Here is a 21,354-nt window from a genome sequence, read left to right as displayed (position 1 = left end):
TAAATTTAATTAATAAGAACTGCTCTATACTGCATCAGACCAAAGGTCTCTGAAGGTCAAATATGCAGTGTGTCATATATGTGAGCATCGTCTGATGTGTCCCAACTGAAAAAAGGTTGAGAACCACTGTACTAGAGTGTCGGTAGTATTTAGTGTACTTGAGTGTAACTCACCTTGAGCTACTATGGAGTCACCAGGCCCTGCCTCTACGACTTAAATGTACAAAAATACCTTTATGTGCTGCTAGATCCCCTTTCTTCCCTCTTTTAAAAATGTTCCCCATAGCCACCAACCCACTTCTCTCCCTCCTTTCATATTTTAAAATGCACAAAACTATCTCTTGCATACCAAAATGTTACTAGCAGGGTGATTCATTATCTTTCTTTCTGAGAAGTTCTAAGAGAAGAGGATATTTTCCTGGGTGCATGAACATTTCTTACTCTGTGCTTTTGTGATCTAAAGATTGGAGTTTAAAAGAGGAATTATAGGATTATTGATTGCTTTTAAAGCAAACTTTATTAACTAGTCTCTATACTCTTTCCCTCATAGTTTTAAAACTTTATCTGCCACAGCCTACAGCATTGACAGATTGCCTAAAGATGGCATTTCATTCCCACCTACCCTGCCCAACTCCTGCTCTCTCCTAGCACATCTGTTTATTTATAGACTTAATTTATAGTCGGTTATTCTAATTATAATAACAGGAGGGGAGATTTTATTACAGAGTTTTAATTGTATTTAATTACTTTCTGAGAAGCAAACACTAAATAAATCACACAATATACCATATAATCTTAAGGCTCTTTATATTAAATTAATATCCCTAGTACCTTAAAAGGTTTTAATTAAACAAATCAATAATATTCAGTCCAGCAGTAAGACAGGTGCTATCCAGTCTTTTGCATTGATTGCCACATGTATAATTATCTCCCAGTTGGTGAGAGGTTATATGGGTGTGCTCGATGCAAAGAGCTCCCAGCTCTCAGAGAATGAGTCTGTTCTCTGGAGGCTAGAGTAGCAGACTTAGAGGAGCTGATGGAGACAGAGAGGTACATAAAGGAGGCCTAGAGGGATGTTGTAGAAAAGTCACACTTCCAGTCTAGCAACCCCTGTGCTGCCTTAGAGGAGAGAGGTCTCCTACAAGGAGAATATCACCCTGGTGAAGCAGGAAGTAATCCTGTAGCCAGGACCTGCTCACCAGGGGATACAATATCCTGTCACACTGAGGATGTGTCTCCAGGAGCTTTTGCCCAGGAAGGGTTAAGACAACTGTTGTAGTTGATGATTTGATCATTAGGCATGTAAATAGCTGTGTGGCTGTTGGACATGTGGCTGGTGTTAATGTGGAGGACCTCACGTGTCACCTAGATAGGATTTTAGATAGTGCTGGGGAGGAGCCAGCTGTCTTGGTACATGTGGGTACCAATGACATAGGAAAATGTGGGAGGGAGGTTGGGGAAGCCAAATTTAAACTCCAGGGTAGTATTTTCAGAAATGCTCCCCACAGTGGCGTTCCTGGGGGGGCTGGCACCTGGGGTGGATCGCCGATGCGCCCTGCCACTCGGGTGCAGCGCCCCCCCGATGCAGCGCGCCCCCCCCGACGAAAGAACACCCCCGTGAAGGAACCCCCCTGCCGGGTGCACTCCGCTGGGGGAGTGCTGCGCGCGCCTGTCCTCCGTTGTTCCATGCCTGTTCCGGGGCAGAGAAGAAGCATGGAACAACGGAGGACAGGCGTGCGGCACCCCCCAAGCGGCGTGCACCCGGGGCGGACCGCACCCACCGCCCCCCCCCCTAGGAACGCCACTGGCTCCCATTCTATGCAAAGGACCCCAGAGGCAGGCAGAGCTCCTACGTTAGGAACTAGGCAACATTCTGCGAAAGGGGGAACCTGTTCCAAAAGGATGGACAGAACAAAAAGAGAGGGTATACAGCATACACAGAACATATACAAACAAAAAAAGCAACACTGGGCCTTCAAGACTGGGACAACAGGAGTATTTTATTGACAAATGGCCCGACACGGGCCGTGTTTCGGCGTAGAACAATGCCTGCCTCAGGGGTCTAACAACGAAACATAAAAAATGTAAATAATCATAATAAAATGTTAACAATATTTCTTCATTATGACAATATGTTATTAATGAACAACATTAATAAAATGATTTTCTTATTATTTAAAAGAAAATGTCATAAAGAAGCAGCATTGAGAATTATTTATATACAAGGGTATTGTTGTGGCTTTATCTTAACAATAAGTAATCAAATAGATGCCTTTGTATATAAGAATCCATATTGTGAAAACTACTACAAAAATAACTACAAACATAATAATAAGGCTCTGAACTAATACATGTATACCAAAGATATCCATAAACACTCATAAAAAATAATAATAATGAAAAATTAAAAGATAAGTAATAGCAAAACCCCAAATATATAGTAAGGTGTACCCACATTTCTCAGACAAGATAGTTGCATACAAATATAAACATGTGTCATATCCTAGAGCTTACTAAAGAGTTATCTATATGCACAGTACAAATGGTTGAAAAACAGATAGATTTATGGAACAATGATTGAATAAATATTTAGTGTATTTTTGTGAACTTATGCACCAGCTAATAATAATAATCAATTACGTTTGAGATATCTATATGTAGAGCAGTACATTTAGATTGATGGTAATGGCTAATAAATAAAATATTTTTCTAATTGTGTGTATACTTCATTCAATAATTCATGTTTACTAAGTGTCATAATAGAGGTAACTGAAAAAGAGGTAACAATTATATATGGTACATTTATTGCTTGCTACGATACTGGTAAATTGCTCAAGATTTTGGTTTGTTTTTTGATTTTTACATCGCTTTTTCCTTATAGGCATTGGATATATATATATATATATATATATATATATATATATATATATATATATATATATATATATATATATATATATATATATATATACACACACACAGTTTTTGCAACTAAAACCAGGAAAGAAACAAAGCAAATTCTTATTGAAAGTTTACCTCTTTTTCAGTTACCTCTAATATGACAGTAAACATTAATGGCAAGTTGGGCAACATTATAATAATGGGTGATTTCAATTATCCCAATATTGACTGGATAAATGTTACATCAGGGAGCACTGGGGAGGTAAAATTCCTAGATGCAATAAATGACTGCTTCTTGGAGCAACTGGTACAAGAACTGACAAGAGGGGGAGCTATTTTAGATCTAGTCCTTAGTAGAATGTAGGGCATGGTACAAGAGGTAACAGTGTTGGATCCGCTGGGAAACAGTCATCATAGCATGATCAAATTGGAGCTGATATCTGGAGTGATGTCACTAAGGAAATCTACTGTAGCAGTATCTCATTTTTGAAAGGGCGACTATGACAAAATGAGAAAAATGGTTAAAAAGAAGCTAAAAGGATTGGCTACAAAAGTTAGGACTTTAAATCAGGCATGAACATTGTTTAAAAATACCATTGTGGAAGCCAAGACCAGATGTATGTCACGTATTACTACTACTACTTAACATTTCTAGAGCGCTACTAGGGTTACGCAGCGCTGTACAGTTTAACAGAGAAGGACAGTCCCTGCTCAAGGAGCTTACAATCTAAAGGACAAATGTACAGTCAGTCAAATAGGGCAGTCAAATTGGGCCAGTCTAGATTTCCTGAATAGAGACATAAAGGTTAGTTGCCGAAGGCGACATTGAAGAGGTGGGCTTTGAGCAAAGATTTGAAGATGGGCAGGGAGGGGGCTTGGCGAATGGGCTGAGGAAGTTTATTCCAAGCATAGGGTGAGGCGAGGCAGAAAGGGCGGCGCCTGGAGTTGGCGCTGGTGGAGAAGGGTACTGAGAGGAGGGATTTGTCCTGTGAGCGGAGGTTTCGGGTGGGAACATAAGGGGAGATGAGGGTAGAGAGGTAATGAGGGGCTGTGGACTGAGTGCATTTGTAGGTTAGAAGGAGAAGCTTGAACTGTATGCGGTACCTGATACGAGCAAACGACAGCCAGCATGGTTAAAAGGTGAAGTGAAAGAGGCTATTACAATCAAAAGAACATCCTTCAAAAAATGGAAAAAGGATCTGAATGAAGAAAGTAAGAAGCAATGTAAGCACTGTCAAGCTAGATGCAAAGCATCGATAAAGAAGGCTAAAACTCTTTTCTAACTCTTTTGCATAGTTTATTCATGTCTCAACTTAACTATGCTAATGCGTTGCTGTCTGCTATTCCACAAGTTGAACTGCACAAGCTGCAAACCTTGCAAAACTCGACGATTCGCCTGTTGGGAGGTTTGCAAAGGTATAATCAAGTAACTCTGCTATGCATACGTTATCATTGGCTACCAGATTATTATAGGGTGCAGTTTAAGGTGCTAGTCTTAACTCACAAAGTTTATGATATTGGTGTTCCATCAACATTACAGAAGTTATTAGTATCATATGTACCAGGAAGAATGTTGTGTTCTGGAACGGAACTTTTTTGCAGATGCTGGCGGTTGACATGTGCCCATTTGTAGCTATGTGTAAGGGGGCATTTTTTATTTTTCAGCCTAGGCTGTGGAATGCTTTGTCACAGGAACTTAGGGAGGTGCAGCCCATAGTTCAGATTAAGAGACTTTTGAAGGCACACTTTGTTCAGCAGGCTTTTTCGGTCTGTCTTCCTGAGGGTTAGCCTGGTTGGAAGATCAGCTAGCTCAGATATAGATATATACAGTGGTGGAAATAAGTATTTGATCCCTTGCTGATTTTGTAAGTTTGCCCACTGACAAAGACATGAGCAGCCCATAATTGAAGGGTAGGTTATTGGTAACAGTGAGAGATAGCACATCACAAATTAAATCCGGAAAATCACATTGTGGAAAGTATATGAATTTATTTGCATTCTGCAGAGGGAAATAAGTATTTGATCCCCCACCAACCAGTAAGAGATCTGGCCCCTACAGACCAGGTAGATGCTCCAAATCAACTCGTTACCTGCATGACAGACAGCTGTCGGCAATGGTCACCTGTATGAAAGACACCTGTCCACAGACTCAGTGAATCAGTCAGACTCTAACCTCTACAAAATGGCCAAGAGCAAGGAGCTGTCTAAGGATGTCAGGGACAAGATCATACACCTGCACAAGGCTGGAATGGGCTACAAAACCATCAGTAAGACGCTGGGCGAGAAGGAGACAACTGTTGGTGCCATAGTAAGAAAATGGAAGAAGTACAAAATGACTGTCAATCGACAAAGATCTGGGGCTCCACGCAAAATCTCACCTCGTGGGGTATCCTTGATCATGAGGAAGGTTAGAAATCAGCCTACAACTACAAGGGGGGAACTTGTCAATGATCTCAAGGCAGCTGGGACCACTGTCACCACGAAAACCATTGGTAACACATTACGACATAACGGATTGCAATCCTGCAGTGCCCGCAAGGTCCCCCTGCTCCGGAAGGCACATGTGACGGCCCGTCTGAAGTTTGCCAGTGAACACCTGGATGATGCCGAGAGTGATTGGGAGAAGGTGCTGTGGTCAGATGAGACAAAAATTGAGCTCTTTGGCATGAACTCAACTCGCCGTGTTTGGAGGAAGAGAAATGCTGCCTATGACCCAAAGAACACCGTCCCCACTGTCAAGCATGGAGGTGGAAATGTTATGTTTTGGGGGTGTTTCTCTGCTAAGGGCACAGGACTACTTCACCGCATCAATGGGAGAATGGATGGGGCCATGTACCGTACAATTCTGAGTGACAACCTCCTTCCCTCCGCCAGGGCCTTAAAAATGGGTCGTGGCTGGGTCTTCCAGCACGACAATGACCCAAAACAAACAGCCAAGGCAACAAAGGAGTGGCTCAGGAAGAAGCACATTAGGGTCATGGAGTGGCCTAGCCAGTCACCAGACCTTAATCCCATTGAAAACTTATGGAGGGAGCTGAAGCTGCGAGTTGCCAAGCGACAGCCCAGAACTCTTAATGATTTAGAGATGATCTGCAAAGAGGAGTGGACCAAAATTCCTCCTGACATGTGTGCAAACCTCATCATCAACTACAGAAGACGTCTGACCGCTGTGCTTGCCAACAAGGGTTTTGCCACCAAGTATTAGGTCTTGTTTGCCAGAGGGATTAAATACTTATTTCCCTCTGCAGAATGCAAATAAATTCATATACTTTCCACAATGTGATTTTCCGGATTTAATTTGTGATGTGCTATCTCTCACTGTTACCAATAACCTACCCTTCAATTATGGGCTGCTCATGTCTTTGTCAGTGGGCAAACTTACAAAATCAGCAAGGGATCAAATACTTATTTCCACCACTGTATGCATATAAGATATCAAGTGAATTTTGGGCATAATTGGAGCAATAATACAGCCAGACAGGAGGTATAAGTGCAACATAAGAGGTGTTTATATACAGAACAAATAGTCTTGGTCCTGTTACGTCACAGGGCCGGGTCATAGCAAGGATAGTCCTCCATGGTTCAGCAGCAGTTGTAAGTAGCCTCTAGTGATGGTTTAAATACAGTCTGTGGCTGAAGGGTTGCCACGCCCCAAACACAGTTCTGATCCAGGGGTTGGCTTTAACTCCAGCCTGACTTCAGACACTCTAACCGTCAGTTAAGCAACACCAGCGGTTGCACAGCTTAGCAAAACAGTACTAATGTCCCCATACTTTTATACAGAACAGTTCCTCAGTTTCCACACACCCACTGGCTTGTGTCAGCTTTACAGCATTCACATGCCCTCATAGCTTTCTCCAGCCACTCAGGATAACTTGTGTTGTCTCCAGTGCATTTTTTCTAGCGAAAAAGGTGCCGGTACTCAAATGCCAGGCCACCCTTCAGGGGTGGGGTGATCACTGAGGGACCCACCCCACAATAGCCAGGCCCCCTGCAACCAGTCACAGAATCTATGACAAGGCAGAATTGGTGTGTAGAGCCTAAGCTCTTTCATTAAAACATGGGGACCATGGGTCAAACTTAGCAGACAATAGAAAAGGTGCTGGTACTCAGTACCCCCAAGTACCCCCTCAAAAAAAGCCCTGGTTGTCTCAGATTTATAGCATTCACATGCCCTTATGGTTTACCCCAGCCACACAGCAGGGGCAGACTGAGAGTGGTCTGGGCCCCTGGGCACTGAGGGTGCCCGACACCCCTTACCATGGGGCTGCTGCCCTACTACTGCCACAGTCGACACTCCCAGTGCCCCGGTCCTATCTGAACTGCTCTGGTGGTCAACTGGTCTGTGTGTGGGGGGGGGGGGGGGGGGGGGGGGGGGGAGGTAGCATGTTATTTTCTGCCAGCTGCACTGCTGCTATTCCCCCTCCTGCCAGCGCCGCTGGTGCCGTATTTTCAATATGTCGGCCAAGACTTTCCATGGTACTCTTGCGGGTCTCAACAGTCTGTCAAGACTTCCGCAGGGAGTCTCGGCAACCATTTTTGAAGTACAGCGGTGCCGGGCAGGGAGAATAGCGGCAGCACAAAGGACAGAAAACATGTTGCCCCCGACAGAGGCCACTAGATCACCAGCGGTGCATCTTTAAAGGTTGGACCAGAGAGGGCTGTAGTGTGCGGTGGGCATCTAGGCAGATCCTCTGTACCCCCTAGAGCCTCTGGGTCCTCGGTTACTGCCCAGTTGCCCAAATGGTCAGTCCGCCCCTGCCACACAGGATAACTTGCATTCACTCTTACAGTAATTCTTAGCCAGATTGCCACAGCTCACAATACAGGCAGGCAGGTCACACTCAGCTCCTGCTCTTCCTCTTCCTCTGAGTCTCGGTACTGGGACCTTCCTCCTCGCGAGGCTTCTCTTGCCAAGGTCGCTGTATCAGGACCTTGCTACTCCTGGGATTTCTCCTCCTGGGGCCTCTCTCCTCTTGCTCTGTACTGAGGCTTTTAAATTCCTGTATTCTGAAGCCACTCCCTTTGGGCCAGCCGGCCTCACTTCCCCATAATGCACTGGATCCTGCCGTAGTAGTTCTGCAGTTCAGCCAGGAATACAGCAGGTTCAATGCCCCCATGCTGTCAGATGGTTGAATTGCCACGCCCCACAGGGAAAAGTACCAGGGACACCTGCATCAGGTCCCTCACTGCCTCACAAAGCAGAAGAATATTGTTGTTTTGTTTTTTTTTTACTTGGTATGTTTGGTTTGGATGACTGTCCACCTTATAATTGAAAGAGAAAAACGCCTAGATTTTGACCCAAATCGGGAGATAGACGTTTATCTCACAAAAACGAATAAATCGGTATAATGGAAAGCCGATTTTGGACGTTTTCAACTGCACTCCATCGCGGAAGCGTACAAAGTTGACGGGGGCGTGTCGGAGGCGTGGCGAAGGTGGACCTGGGGCGTGGTTATCGGCTGAGGAGAGATGGACGCCTTTCGCTGATAATGGAAAAAAAGTATGCGTTTGTAGCTAGAATTTAGGGCACTTTTCCTGGACCCTGTTTTTTCCACGAATAAGGCCCCAAAAAGTGCCCTAAATGACCAGATTACCCCCAGAGGGAATCGGGGATGACCTCCCCTGACTCCCCCAGTGGTCACTAACCCCCTCCCACCACAAAAAATGATGTTTCACAACTTTTTATTTTCACCCTCAAATGTCATACCCACCTCCCTGGCAGCAGTATGCAGGTCCCTGGAGCAGTTGTTAGGGGGTGCAGTGGACTTCAGGCAGGTGGACCCAGGCCCATCCCCCCCCTACCTATTACAATTGTGCTGCTTAATGCTTAGTCGTCCAACCCCCCCAAACCCACTGTACCCACATGTAGGTGCCCCCCCTTCACCCCTTAGGGCTATAGTAATGGTGTAGACTTGTGGGCAGTGGGTTTTGAGGGGGATTTGGGGGGCTCAACACACAAGGGAAGGGTGCTATGGACCTGGGAGCTCTTTTACCTTTTTTTTTGTTTTTGTAAAAGTGCCCCCTAGGGTGCCCGGTTGGTGTCCTGGCATGTGAGGGGGACCAGTGCACTACGAATCCTGGCCCCTCCCACGAACAAATGCCTTGGATTTATTCGTTTTTGAGCTGGGCGCTTTCATTTTCCATTATCACTGAAAAACAAAAACGCCCAGCTCACAAATTGTCGAATAAAACATGGACGTCTATTTTTTTCGAAAATACGGTTCGGTCTGCCCCTTCACGGACCCGTTCTCGGAGATAAACGCCCATGGAGATAGACGTTTTCGTTCAATTATGCCCCTCCACATGATCTTGGGTGAGTGTGCTTTACTCTTTTTTATGAAGTTCTTTTTATTTGTTATTATGATTTATTATTGTAAACTGCTTTGACTGCTATGGTAGGGAAACGGTATATCAAGTCTGAATAAATTGTAAACTATAAACTGTAAAAGAGAATATGAAGAAAACTTGCAGTGGAGACAAAAATTCATAGTAACATTTTTTCAGGTACATCAGAAGCAGAATGCCTGTGAGGGGACCATTAGATAATGAAGGTCATAGCGGAGAGATTAAATGAATTCATTGCTTTGATCTTTACGGAAGAAGATGTAAGAGATCTGCCTGTACCAGAAATGGTTTTCAAGAGTGGCAATATGGAGGAACTGAAATAAATCTCAGTGAACCTGGAAGACGTACTGAGCCAAATCGACAAGTTAAAGAGTGATAAATCACCTGGCCCAGATGGTATACACCACAGGGTACTGAAAGAACTCAAACATGAAATTGCTAATCTGCTGTTAGTGATCTGTAACCTGTCGTTAAAATTGTCCATAGTACCTGAGGATTGCAGGGTGGGCAATGTAATGCCAATTTTTTAAAAGGGTTCCAGGGGTGATCCAGGAAATTACAGACCAGTAAGCATGACTTTAGTGCTCGACAAAATAGTGGAAACTATTATAAAGAATAAAATTATGGAATACATAGACAAATATGGTTTAATGGGATAGAGTCAGCATGGGCTCAGAGACTTCAAGAGAAGTCTTGCCTCACAAATTTGCTTAATTTCTTTGAAAGCGTGAATAAGCATATGGACAAAGGTGAGCCGGTTGATGTAGTGTAACTAGATTTTCAGAAAGCTTTTGACAAAGTTCCTCATGAGAGACTCCTGAGAAAATTAAAAAGTCATGGGTTAGGAGTCAATGTCCTTCTTTGCACTAGGAATTGGTTATTGGACAGAAAACAGAGGGTAGGGTTAAATGGCCATTTTTATCAATGGAGGAGGGTGAATAGTGGATTGCCTCACGGATCTGTACTGGGATAACATATTTATAAATTTGCAGATGTCATGAAAGTATTCAGAGTTGTCAAAACTCATGCAGATTGTGAATAATGGCAGGAAGACCATAGGAAACTGGAAGACTGGGCGTCCAAATAGAAGAAATGTAAAGTGGACAAATGCAAAGTGATGCACATTGGGAAGAATAATCCAAACCATAGTTACCTGATGCTAGGGTCCCCCTTAGTGTCAGCACTCAAGAAAAAGATCTAGGTGTTATTGTAGACAATTTATTAATTAGGATTTATTTACCGTTTTTTTTGAAGGAATTCACTCAAGGCAGTGTACAGCAAGAATAAGTCAAACAGTTACAGCAGTAAAATTATTCAAACAATACAAAGTATGGCATAGAATGCTACATTACAATGCCAACATAATAAACAATAAAACATTTTAATAGACAGCATAGGGTGTAATCAAAGATGTAACATATAGATAGTTAAGATAGAGTAACAGGAGGGACTAGTTAAAGAGAGTTGCAAATGAAGTCAGAAAGGTGCTTGAACATTATTTTGGCTAGGGTAGGAGTGGATAAACATGTCCTGTTATAATATGTGCAACCAGTATCATTTACTTCTTTTGTTAAAGGTCTGGTTGAAGAGTCAAGCTTTCACCTGCTTCCTGAAGTAGAGATAGTCTTGTGTTAAGTGAAGCCTTTCAGGGAACGCAAATCTTCTGCCCAATGTGCAGCAGCAGCCAAAAATGCAAACAGGAAAGGGATACAAAATAAGAATAAGAATATTATAATGCCTCTGTATCGCTCCATGGTGTGACCTAAATTTGAGTATTGCATTCAATTCTGGTTGCTTTACCTCAAAAAATATATAACGGAATTAGAAAAGGTTCAAAGAAGAGTGACCAAAATGATAAATGGGATGGAACTACTCCCAAATGAGGAAAGGCTAAAGAGGTTAGGGCTTAGGGTTCTTCAGCTTGGAAAAGAGAAGGCTGAAGGGGTATATGATTGTGGTTTACAAAATCCTGAATGGTGTAGAACGGGTAAAAGTGAATCGATTTTTCACTCTTTTATAAAGTACAAGGCCAGGGGACACTCAATGAAATTACATGGAAATACTTTTAAAACAAATAGGAGGAAATATTTTTTCACTCAAACAATAGTTACGCTCTGGAACTCGTTGCTGGAGGATGTGGTAACAGCGGTTAGCGTATCTGGGTTTAAAAAAGGTTTGGATAAGTTCCTGGAGGAAAAGTCCATAGTCTGTTATTGAGGTAGACATAAGGGAAGCCACTGCTTGCCCCGTGATTGGTAGCATGGAATATTGTTACTAATTAGGTTTCTGCCAGATACTTGTGACCTGGATTAGCCACTGTTGGAAGCAGGATACTGGGCTAGATGGACCATTGGTCTGCGCCGTTATGTCTATACTTATGTTCTCGTTTCCTACTGGCCATAAAAAGAAAGTGCTAGATGAGGGACGCCACTACTGTACTTTTTGGAACAGTACATAGGGGGAACTCCTAGACAGCATTCTTATTACTAGCAGGGAGATAGGGGCAGGAAAACCCCCTACTAGTAGGCTTTTTTTTGTTTTTTTGTAAATAGTATGGGGCAGCCTGGGAGGAGGGGAAGTGGATAGTTTTATGTATATTAAAATGTAGGAGAACAAAGAAAAGGGATCTCATTCCCAAAGCTTTAGAAATATTACAATAGATGCAGAACCAGTAATCTCTGGTTGGGGGGAACCCATGATCCTTATTGCCAGGGGCCGAGATCACTGACAGTCCACCCGAGTTCAATGTTCAAGGTTCCTCATTATTTAATATACCATAGATCAAACAATAACTAAGTGGAGAAAATCAGACAGTGCTAGAAGAGTATGTTCAGTGCTGAAATTAACACATAATCCAGTCTGGCGGGAATTGTGTTCTCAAGAAATGTTGTAATCTGCTGTGCAACAAATTTTTCAGTAACCTTTGATAGAAATTCGTAGAAACTAGATGGTAATTTAATGGGTTCATAGGATCAGAATAGTGGTCCTTAAGGAGGGGAGACACTATAGCTGATTTCCATTTAAGAGGAAAAGTGCCTAGAGAAAGGCTTATAGCTGTAATGGAGTGAATGTAAAAAGAAAAAGGAGGTGCTGATTTGTTTCATGAGGTAGGTACAAAGAGGGTCAGTAGGGGCTGTTGAACATTTGTCAGAGGAGATAATTCTGACTACATCAGTTTCAGGCAGTATTGTGAAACAGGACAGAGAGCTGAAAGTGGCCATCTTATCCATAATGGGAGAGGAAATTGCAAGGGGGGGGGGGGGTAGGGGGAGATGGGAGAGGAACAGAAGACCTTATGTCCAAAACCTTTTTAGTAAATGTATGAGCAAATGAATTAGCGTCCAAATCAAAATGATCGATGGTGGGATGAGCTTATAATTTGATGAAGTATCCAAAACAAGTGGGAAGGGTTGGGATCCCTTTGTACATAGGCACAGTTTGGGGGTAGGGGGCATTGCCCCCCAAAACGAGCTCCCCTATCTGGTTAGGGGTAAGAGCACAGGTCTCTGACACTGACTGCGGCAGCCTGAAGGAACCACGAGCTGTCCTGTCTCTCTCTCTCATGCTTGCTCGCTCTCCTCTCCGAGTCCAATCCTCGTGTTCACAACAGCAAAACAAAAAACAGAATGAAACTGTGCGCGGGGCGTAGCTCTGTACGTGCCACTGACAGCTTCCTTCCTTCCTCCCTCCCTCTACAAAACAGGAAGTTACATCATGAGGCATTCACCACCTGCTATCAAGCTAAAAGACATAGAATTGTTATTTGAAGCCAGAGCTAGGATGGTCAGAAAACAAAAAAGTTATGTTGAGCGACGTAGTGGTATTTGAACAAAATCTGGGCGTAAACATGCGAGTCCTACATTGTATAGCTAACAACAGCTGGTGTCTTTTTTAAAACAAGCGATCATCAGCCATTCTATAAGACCACATATCTGTTACTCCATCGTGATCATTTTTACAGTATCTTAGATATCAAACAGTTCTACAGTAAGCTTTTACAAATCGCTTTATAGATTCTCTAAATTTTCTTCCCATGAAGCTTAGCAAGCTCTTGCAAGCCAAGGGCTTTGAAGGCAGCAAAGGGTACTTTCCTCACTTTTTTAATATCGTGGAAAACCAAAACTATGTGGGGGAAGTGACTGAGGAAAAGTACTACGACATGTACTGCTGAATTGGAAAGAGGCTTTCATATGCTGGTATGGTGAGAACAAGCATAAGACGTTTGATTTACAAAAAGAACTAGCCTTCTGTTGTAAGCCTTCTACATGTAAGCCTGTGTCCTCTACAGAGAGGAAATTATGAAAATGACAGAGAGGGTTGTGGCGGTAGACATAGAAGAAATATCGGGGAGGGGGGGGCAACCCTACAGCATTGTAAAGACCCTTCCAATACATCACACTTGCTTCTATATGTATGGCCATGTTCAAGTTCATGTGTTTAAAAATGAAAAACATAGTTCTGCCGGCTGTCGATGGACAAATAACACATACAAATCAGACATGCTCTGAAGGGGGGCAAAATGCAGGTGGGTGACTACTTTCTCAATGGGTATGCTGTCATTAACGGCTAGGGCACGGCCTTTGAATTTAACAGATGCTTTTACAATGGCTGTATGACCTGCTATGATGCTAAAAAACAGAACCCTTTGACGGGCACCACCTTCTGGTTTCTCAATGACAAAATACAGTACAAGGCAGATTACCTAAAAGAGAAAGGGTTTAAAGTTGTCAGTATTTGGGAACATGAGTGGGATAGTTTGGTTAAAACGGATAGGGAATGTGAGGACTTTCTGAGCAGAGCCACGTTACTGAAACCTTGAGTTCCACAAGACACCCTTTTTGGAAGCAAAACAAATGGCATGTGTATGTGTACTATCAGGTTAAACAGGGTGATAAAATACACTATTATGATTTTACCAGCCTGTATCCTTTTGTCAATAAAACTAAAGAATATCCGAACAGACATCCCAAAATCTGATTATTTTGGGCTTGTAAATGTCAAGGTGTTCTCCTTGGTTGGACTCTTCCCCATACTGCCCTTTAGGGTGCACGGTAAACTCATGTTCTGATTGTGTCATACCTGCGCCGTAACAAGTCAGTGGGAGAAATGTGACCACGATGACAGTGAGAGAGCCATGGTGGGCATGTGATGTACTGCTGAATTGGAAATGGCTATCTCTAAAGGGTACAGGGTGGGGGAAATCTACGAGGTCTGGCATTTTGAACAGACATCTACACAACTCTTTGCAAAATACATAAATATGCATCTATGACAAAAGCAGGAAGCATCGGGGTTTCCTCAGTGGTATACTGATGCTGAGCAGCAAAACTGATACATAGATGATTTCTATCAGAAAGAAGGTGTGCTTTTACGCGCTGATCAGATAACTGTGAACCCTGCAAAATGACAAATTGCAAAACTGTTCTTAAACTCTTTGTGGGGGAAGTTTGGTCAAAGAAGAAATATACCTGCCACTAGCATCTTAAGAGACCCCGATTAACTGTATATGTATCTGCTTTCCCTCAAATACACCGTGTCATCTTGTGATCTTATAGACGATGATGCGGCGTGCACCACTGGGTAACCCTAACATCTTCATATCCTCTTTTGCAAAGGCATGTGACCGGCTAGAGCTGTACAGGGTTCTTGACGCTTTACAAGAGCGCTGCCTTTATCATGATACAGACTCTGTGATTTTTGTAAGTAAGGGGGGTGAGTGGGATCCTCCTTTGGGTGACTATTTAGGCGACTTAACGAATGAGATCCTTAAGGGTGAGCATCTCAGAGAGTTTGTATCGGCTGGTCCTAAAACATGGGTAGAAGCTATTCAGCAGTGAGATCTGTCTGAAGGTAAAAGGTATTACACTCAACAGCGAAAACAGTGAGAAAATAAATGTTTGCAGTCTAAAAGAGGTAGTTATAGATTACGATCCAAGGGTGCCACCAAATGAACAAATTATGATATCCATTCAGCAAAAAGTGTTAGTCAAAAACAAGGCCCAGTGGCAGGTTGAATCTCATGTACTTAAAAAAATTCAAAGGGTCATATATGATAAATGGGTTTTGATTCAAAATTTGAACACGTTGCTTTACAGTTATTGAATATATATTTACTTGACTTTTGAAAAACATTGTATGCGTTCTAGATGAATCATAAAAGCATTTAATCTGCCATTCAACTTTTTGGGGAAAGAGGTGGGAACAGTCTACAAATAGATAACAAAGTGGGGGCCAGTGGGTGATGCAGAGTGAGAGGTTTGCTTACCTATGATTTGTATGTTTCTCAGGTAAACACTGCTAAAAGCAAAATAAAGCATTCAGATTTGTATCCTTTTGAAAGAAAAAGTAAAAGTAAACAAATGCCTATTTTTTTTCCTGTGGTGGATGGCTAGCAAGACGGAGGGCGTTGTGGGTGGATTGCTAGGGAGAAGGGGGTTGTGGGTGGATGATTCTGGCTGTGTGAAGTCTGGAAGCCTGATTTGAGCTCACACAGAGGTCTCGAAAACAGCACCCATACAGATAGTTTCCCACCCAATAGTGGAGTAGCCTAGTGGTTAGTGTAAAAAATGTCAAAAAAGGGAAAGGGGAAATGAAAAGGGTGATGATGAAGGGATATCTTTGGGGAATTACATTAACCTGCACTGTAAAGTTTAAGGTCATGTGCTCAGAACATAAAAACCAGATATTTACTAATAAAATGTTTATTTACAATACAGATAAAGCAAGGTGTGTTCAAGGAAATAAACACAACACAGGTTACAGTTGTAACTAGAGCTAGCTTCAGGAAAGGTTATCACAGCTGCAGAAATCCAGCAGCCTTGTAAGAAACGTCTCTGAGCTCTCCTTTTTGCTGAGCTACTTTTATTAGCAAATTTCAGAATGCAGATTCATTCTTTGGCATGATAACTTAATTGGCAATCAAGACAACTTTTGTTTTTCTCAGGCTCAGTCTTCATATATCAATAGGTACATCATATCTTTTTGGCCCACATACTTCCTTCTTTGGCTATGCTACTGACAATTTTCTTATTTTCATTTATGTCTAGGTTTCAAGGCCTATAGCTAGGACATTTGGTTCAACAAATAGTTATTCTTAGCTGAACATTCACAGACTGTACCCTTGAAAATTCACTTCGGAGGAACGTAACAATATTTATTTATTTATTTTATTAGGATTTATTTACTGCCTTTTTGAAAGAATTCAGTCAAGGCAGTGTACTATAATGACTGACAAGAGACTTTTCATTTCTCCCTTATACCCTACTGGATCCCATATCTCCAGTTCTCCCAGGCCCTGTTCTTTAGGGTCTGTACAACACAGGTAGCCCCCGTCAAATGCAGACACACATATGTACAAGCTCTAACATTAATTTACATGGAAAATGACTAGATTTGTTTGTGATACAGCAGTTAGTAACAGAATCCTTCAGACATTTGCATGTCTGTTCATATTCATTCCTTTCAAGAGTAAAATATAAAAATCTTGCATATTTTCATATTTCTCAACTCATCACATGGGGATTTTAAGACACAAGCCATAAGTCAGAGTGTGCAAGGTCTCTCAATCAATGTAGCACCAGCAATATAGTGAGACTGAGACAGGCTCCTCCAGGGTACTTCCTCTGGCATTTCTCAACATACTGATCTGTGGGCAGTGATTCTGCAGAGGACAAGATGTTATTCCCGGTTCAGATTGTCATAGTGATCACCATTACTGCTTTTACAGTGCCAGAATGCTTGGTCAATGCCTCCATTTTGTCTGTGAATGGAACTGTCTAGGTTAAGACCAGACATCTACATTCAATTGATAAGATTCTGATTAGTTTGGGTATAGATAGATTTTGCATCCAATAGGAAATAATGTTGCTTAAGACTATTTGGTAATTATTTCTAATTTCTAGCTTACATGCTGACGTTGTCTTCTATTGTGTCAACCTCAACCACTCTCAATTTGTTTCTGAAATTGAGGGATAGTGCTCTGGTTGCTACTGGGTTCCATCCTGGCATCCTTGGTCACCAGCATTCCCACAGCTTGAGGACTTTACAAGGAATACTGCAGGAATGTCATCACTGAATTCCATCTATCCAACTACATTCTCACCAATTGCAGACTAGCCTGGGGTTTGTGCAAGGAGCACCAAAACACCACCACCACCACATTTCTCACAACACATGGGTGCAGATGCATGTGATGTGGTATGCAAAAAATTTAATTTATCTGATTTGTGTAATATGCCTTGGATACCTTCTGCCCTTCTTTGTATTTTGTACACTGATTTCTCTGTTTATCAGATCACTGTGAAGTTACAATCGGCAAATGCAAGCAGCACCACAGTTTTTTCTAACTCCATTCTGAAGGCTCATTTCACTGCCAATAAAGTCACGACTTTTTAAAAATTAGCATTACATTTATATTAAAATGTATAATTTCTATTGCAAATGTTGCTGTGGGAAATGTATCTTATATTTCTGAAATATTTTAATTGCATGTCATTAAAATAAGCGTTATCTTGTCCATCCTCAGTGCTGTCTGTGGGCTGTGAGCATATTTTACTGAGTGAAGTCATCCTCCAGAGCTCATCCTCAGACTTGGCATTGTTACTTCAGAAATGTTGGTTTCATGTTGACAAACAACAACCTCTCATCTTCCTTCCCCTCCTGCACTTTCAGCCAGCCTAAGTTTAAGCCTGAAGGTAATGCAGATGCAGTCTCACGGGGTCCATAGCGGAGAACAGCTCAAATGCATGATGTTTTTAAAAGAATTTATGCTATTTTTCTTTTCTCTACCTTCTACACAAATAACAGGTACAAAGGAGGAAGGCACATTTAGGTCCTTATTTATGACCTGCGGAAAGGTTTTGCATCTAACTAGGGCCAATGCAAGGGTAATGGGCACTTTAGGTCAACTTTCAGCCTTTCACATCCTGTCAATGCCCCTCTTGAGATTTTGATAATTAAACTAAAAAAAAACGTGATTACCTCACCATCCCTCATACTTAGACATCCAACTTTTAAATATTAAATTCTATTTTATGATAAAAGTATACAATGAGGGCAAGTTCCACAAAACATTTACCTGAGTAAATGGGCTACTTGCAGGAAAGCATATGTTCTCTTGGTAGGGGTGTGCAGCCGAAAAATGTTCATATTGTATCGTTTCCATGTCATTTATGGAAATTTTCAATTTGTTCATTTTGTTCAATTTTTTGTCATTACGGCAGCAATATAGTGTACATTCTTCTGAAAAAGAGCACACTTTTCAGAAAGGGTGCCCGCTATTTGTGAAGAGTGCACATTCTTTATCAATAGTGCACATATATAGTTACTGCAGAGCAAAATTCACTACTGATTGTTAACAGCAAAGCCACTAATATGAAAAACAGATAACTACACCTCTTGTGGTGACATTAAGGAGAGTAGTTAACAAGCTGCGTTAGGACACTAACCCACTTTATTTGCCCCAATTGCATGTTAAAGGGCTCTAACACTGGTTGAAGTGTCTTAATGCAGCAATATTTAGGTCACCCTGCAAATACATGGTAATGAAATACAAAACATGCAAATGCATATAAAGCAGCTAATTACTACATAAATACTATAGCAAGGCCTGTATCTACTGCCTTTATATGGAAACATGACCCCCTAGCAGTAGTATCATAAGACTACCATTAGAGGTCACCGGCATCATTTTTCATGAAGGCAGGGGCGGGGACAATAGAGGCTGGAAATCACTGTTGCCCAGACTAGTAGACACTAATGCTTTTGACTAAGGGAGGCCCAGAGGGGAAAGGCCTAGGGGAAGGTCTTTGGTTGGGTGAGGAAATACTTTCAGGTGGGGGAATGGCCACTAGGGGGGCCCTTCAGGTTGGAGGGATCTGGATGGGGCAGCACAAGGTGGGGCCTGATTTAGGGGGTGCCCAAGTGGGGTGATTTGGTTTGCCAGCCCTTTAACATGCAGCCCAATGCTCCCTGGCAGTGCAATAATTCTGCTTGCAAGATGGCTCACAAATAGCATTATTTTGTTACTGAGATTCCATAGGTTGGTAACTCCCATGGCAAATCAAGGTGCCTTACAAGTCTTTTACCATATCTTCATAGATTCCCACCTAAATGGATATTGTAAATTTAAAAATGTTGTGGATTGGAACATGACAGTCTATGTACAAGTGATACAACAGTTGGTAACAGAATCCTTCTGTCATTTGCATCTCCTCAGACCGTTTCCCTTTCAAAATTAAAATATGAAAAACCTGTCCTTGTTCCTAATTGTGTTTACAACCTCTTTATATTTGAAGACGGCAGCATACATTCAGAGAGTGCAAAATCTGTTCTTTAGTTGACCATCAGCAGGGCAGAAGGACTTTGAGGCAGGCTGCTTGTGACTTGATTTTATTGAGTGAGTTGAGCAGTAATCAGTGATTCTACAGGGGAAAGATGCTCCCAATTCAGATTGCCAGCCTGATCATCATCGCTGTTTTCACACTGTTAGGAAATGTTTTCAATGCCTTCATAGTGGTCGTAAATGGCATTGGCTGGGTCAAGACCAGGCATCTGAACTCCAGTGCCATCATCCTGTCTGCTCTGGGCATAGCTAGATTCTTTCTTCAGTGGGCAATAACAATGGAAAGGATCTCTACTGTTTATACTCTGCAGTTTTTTATCGCATTTTATACTATCTGGACATTTCTAGATTTTGTTAATGTCTGGTTTGCTGCCTTGCTTTGTGTTCTATATTGCACCAAGATTGCCAACTTCAGCCATCCTCTCTTCATCCTTCTTAAATTGAAGTTTCCTGGAGTAGTACCCTGGTTTCTCTTGGGCTCTTTGCTGATATCTTTGGTAACCAGCATTCCCACAGCCTGGGTATTCATAAAATATCACAACTCCACCACCAATCTCTCTTCAAACAGTATGATCTATTTTTCAATAGCAGAAGACTTGCCCAAGAAACAAAGCAACTCTACTGAAGTTATCCCAATATATGCTGCTTACATGATTTCCATACTATTTCTTGGATACACTCCTCCTTTGTTTATAATGTGTGTGGCACTTCATCTGCTGATCAGATTCCTGTGTGGTCACACCTGGAAGATGAAAGACAACGCCACAGGCTACTGTAATCCCAGACTTGAGGTGTACTTCACTACTATTAAAGTCATGGTTTCCTTCCTGATCCTCTCTGTTTTAAATTTCATAGGCATCATCTGGGGAATATCTGATCTCTTTGCCAAGGAAAATTCATGGAGTTATATTACCTCAGTTGTGAATGCTGCCTACCTCTCTCTGCACTCTGTGATCCTGATCCTGAGCAACTCCAAGCTCAGGCAAATCTTAGTAAGGATTTTCCATCATGCAAAAATCGTTTCAAGAGGAGATATCACCTAAAACTTTTAACTGGAGACAAGGGGGCTCATTTTCAAAGCACTTAGACGTACAATGTTCCATAGGTTATTATGAAACCTTGTAAGTCTAAGGGGCCCTTTTACAAAGCGGCAGTAGAGTTACCACTGCTTTGTTATGTGCCAATCTGCCACTACCTCTGGCTCACCATGGGAGCCGGCGGTAGTGCTGCCCCCACTGCATGCCATTTCTGGTGAACTGGGTTAGTGTGGGATCCCCTACCACCTCCTAAATACAAGACAGTAAGGGTTCCCCCAGGAAATGGACGCCCAGCAAGTATATTCTTACCACACAGCCATTTCCTTTTTTTTCACAAAACCCCCACATCGGCAAAAGGGGCCTAGGCATGTGGCAGATCCATGAACTGAGGACACCGCTGGGCCCCTTTTACCACAGCTTAGAAAAAGGGCCCCTAAGTGCTTTGAAAATATGCCTCAAGGGCAATATAATTTTCTCTTAAATGCCTTTGTCAGTTATTTCAACATATAGTGGTGGAAATAAGTATTTGATCCCTTGCTGATTTTGTAAGTTTGCCCACTGACAAAGACATGAGCAGCCCATAATTGAAGGGTAGGTTATTGGTAACAGTGAGAGATAGCACATCACAAATTAAATCCGGAAAATCACATTGTGGAAAGTATATGAATTTATTTGCATTCTGCAGAGGGAAATAAGTATTTGATCCCCCACCAACCAGTAAGAGATC

The 21,354-nt window shown here is 42.2% G+C and overlaps 1 protein-coding gene across 1 annotated transcript; it reads left to right on the top strand.

Moving 5' to 3' along the window:
• The first annotated feature begins 19,682 nt into the window (after positions 1-19,682).
• On the top strand, positions 19,683-20,633 carry LOC115462021 (taste receptor type 2 member 40-like). The gene has a single exon (XM_030192068.1). It carries the CDS (start codon positions 19,683-19,685, stop codon positions 20,631-20,633), a length of 951 nt encoding a protein of 316 aa, XP_030047928.1.
• The last annotated feature ends 721 nt before the right edge of the window (positions 20,634-21,354 follow it).

Source organism: Microcaecilia unicolor, chromosome 2, assembly GCF_901765095.1.
Source record: "Microcaecilia unicolor chromosome 2, aMicUni1.1, whole genome shotgun sequence".
Classification (NCBI taxonomy): Eukaryota; Metazoa; Chordata; class Amphibia; order Gymnophiona; family Siphonopidae; genus Microcaecilia; species Microcaecilia unicolor.
The sequence above is the reverse complement of the archived record's forward strand: the minus strand, read 5'-3'. Positions and strand labels throughout refer to the sequence as shown.

Bases quoted from the DNA above. Each gene is read 5' to 3' on its own strand.
- LOC115462021 (XM_030192068.1), top strand. From the start codon at position 19,683: ATGCTCCCAATTCAGATTGCCAGCCTGATCATCATCGCTGTTTTCACA.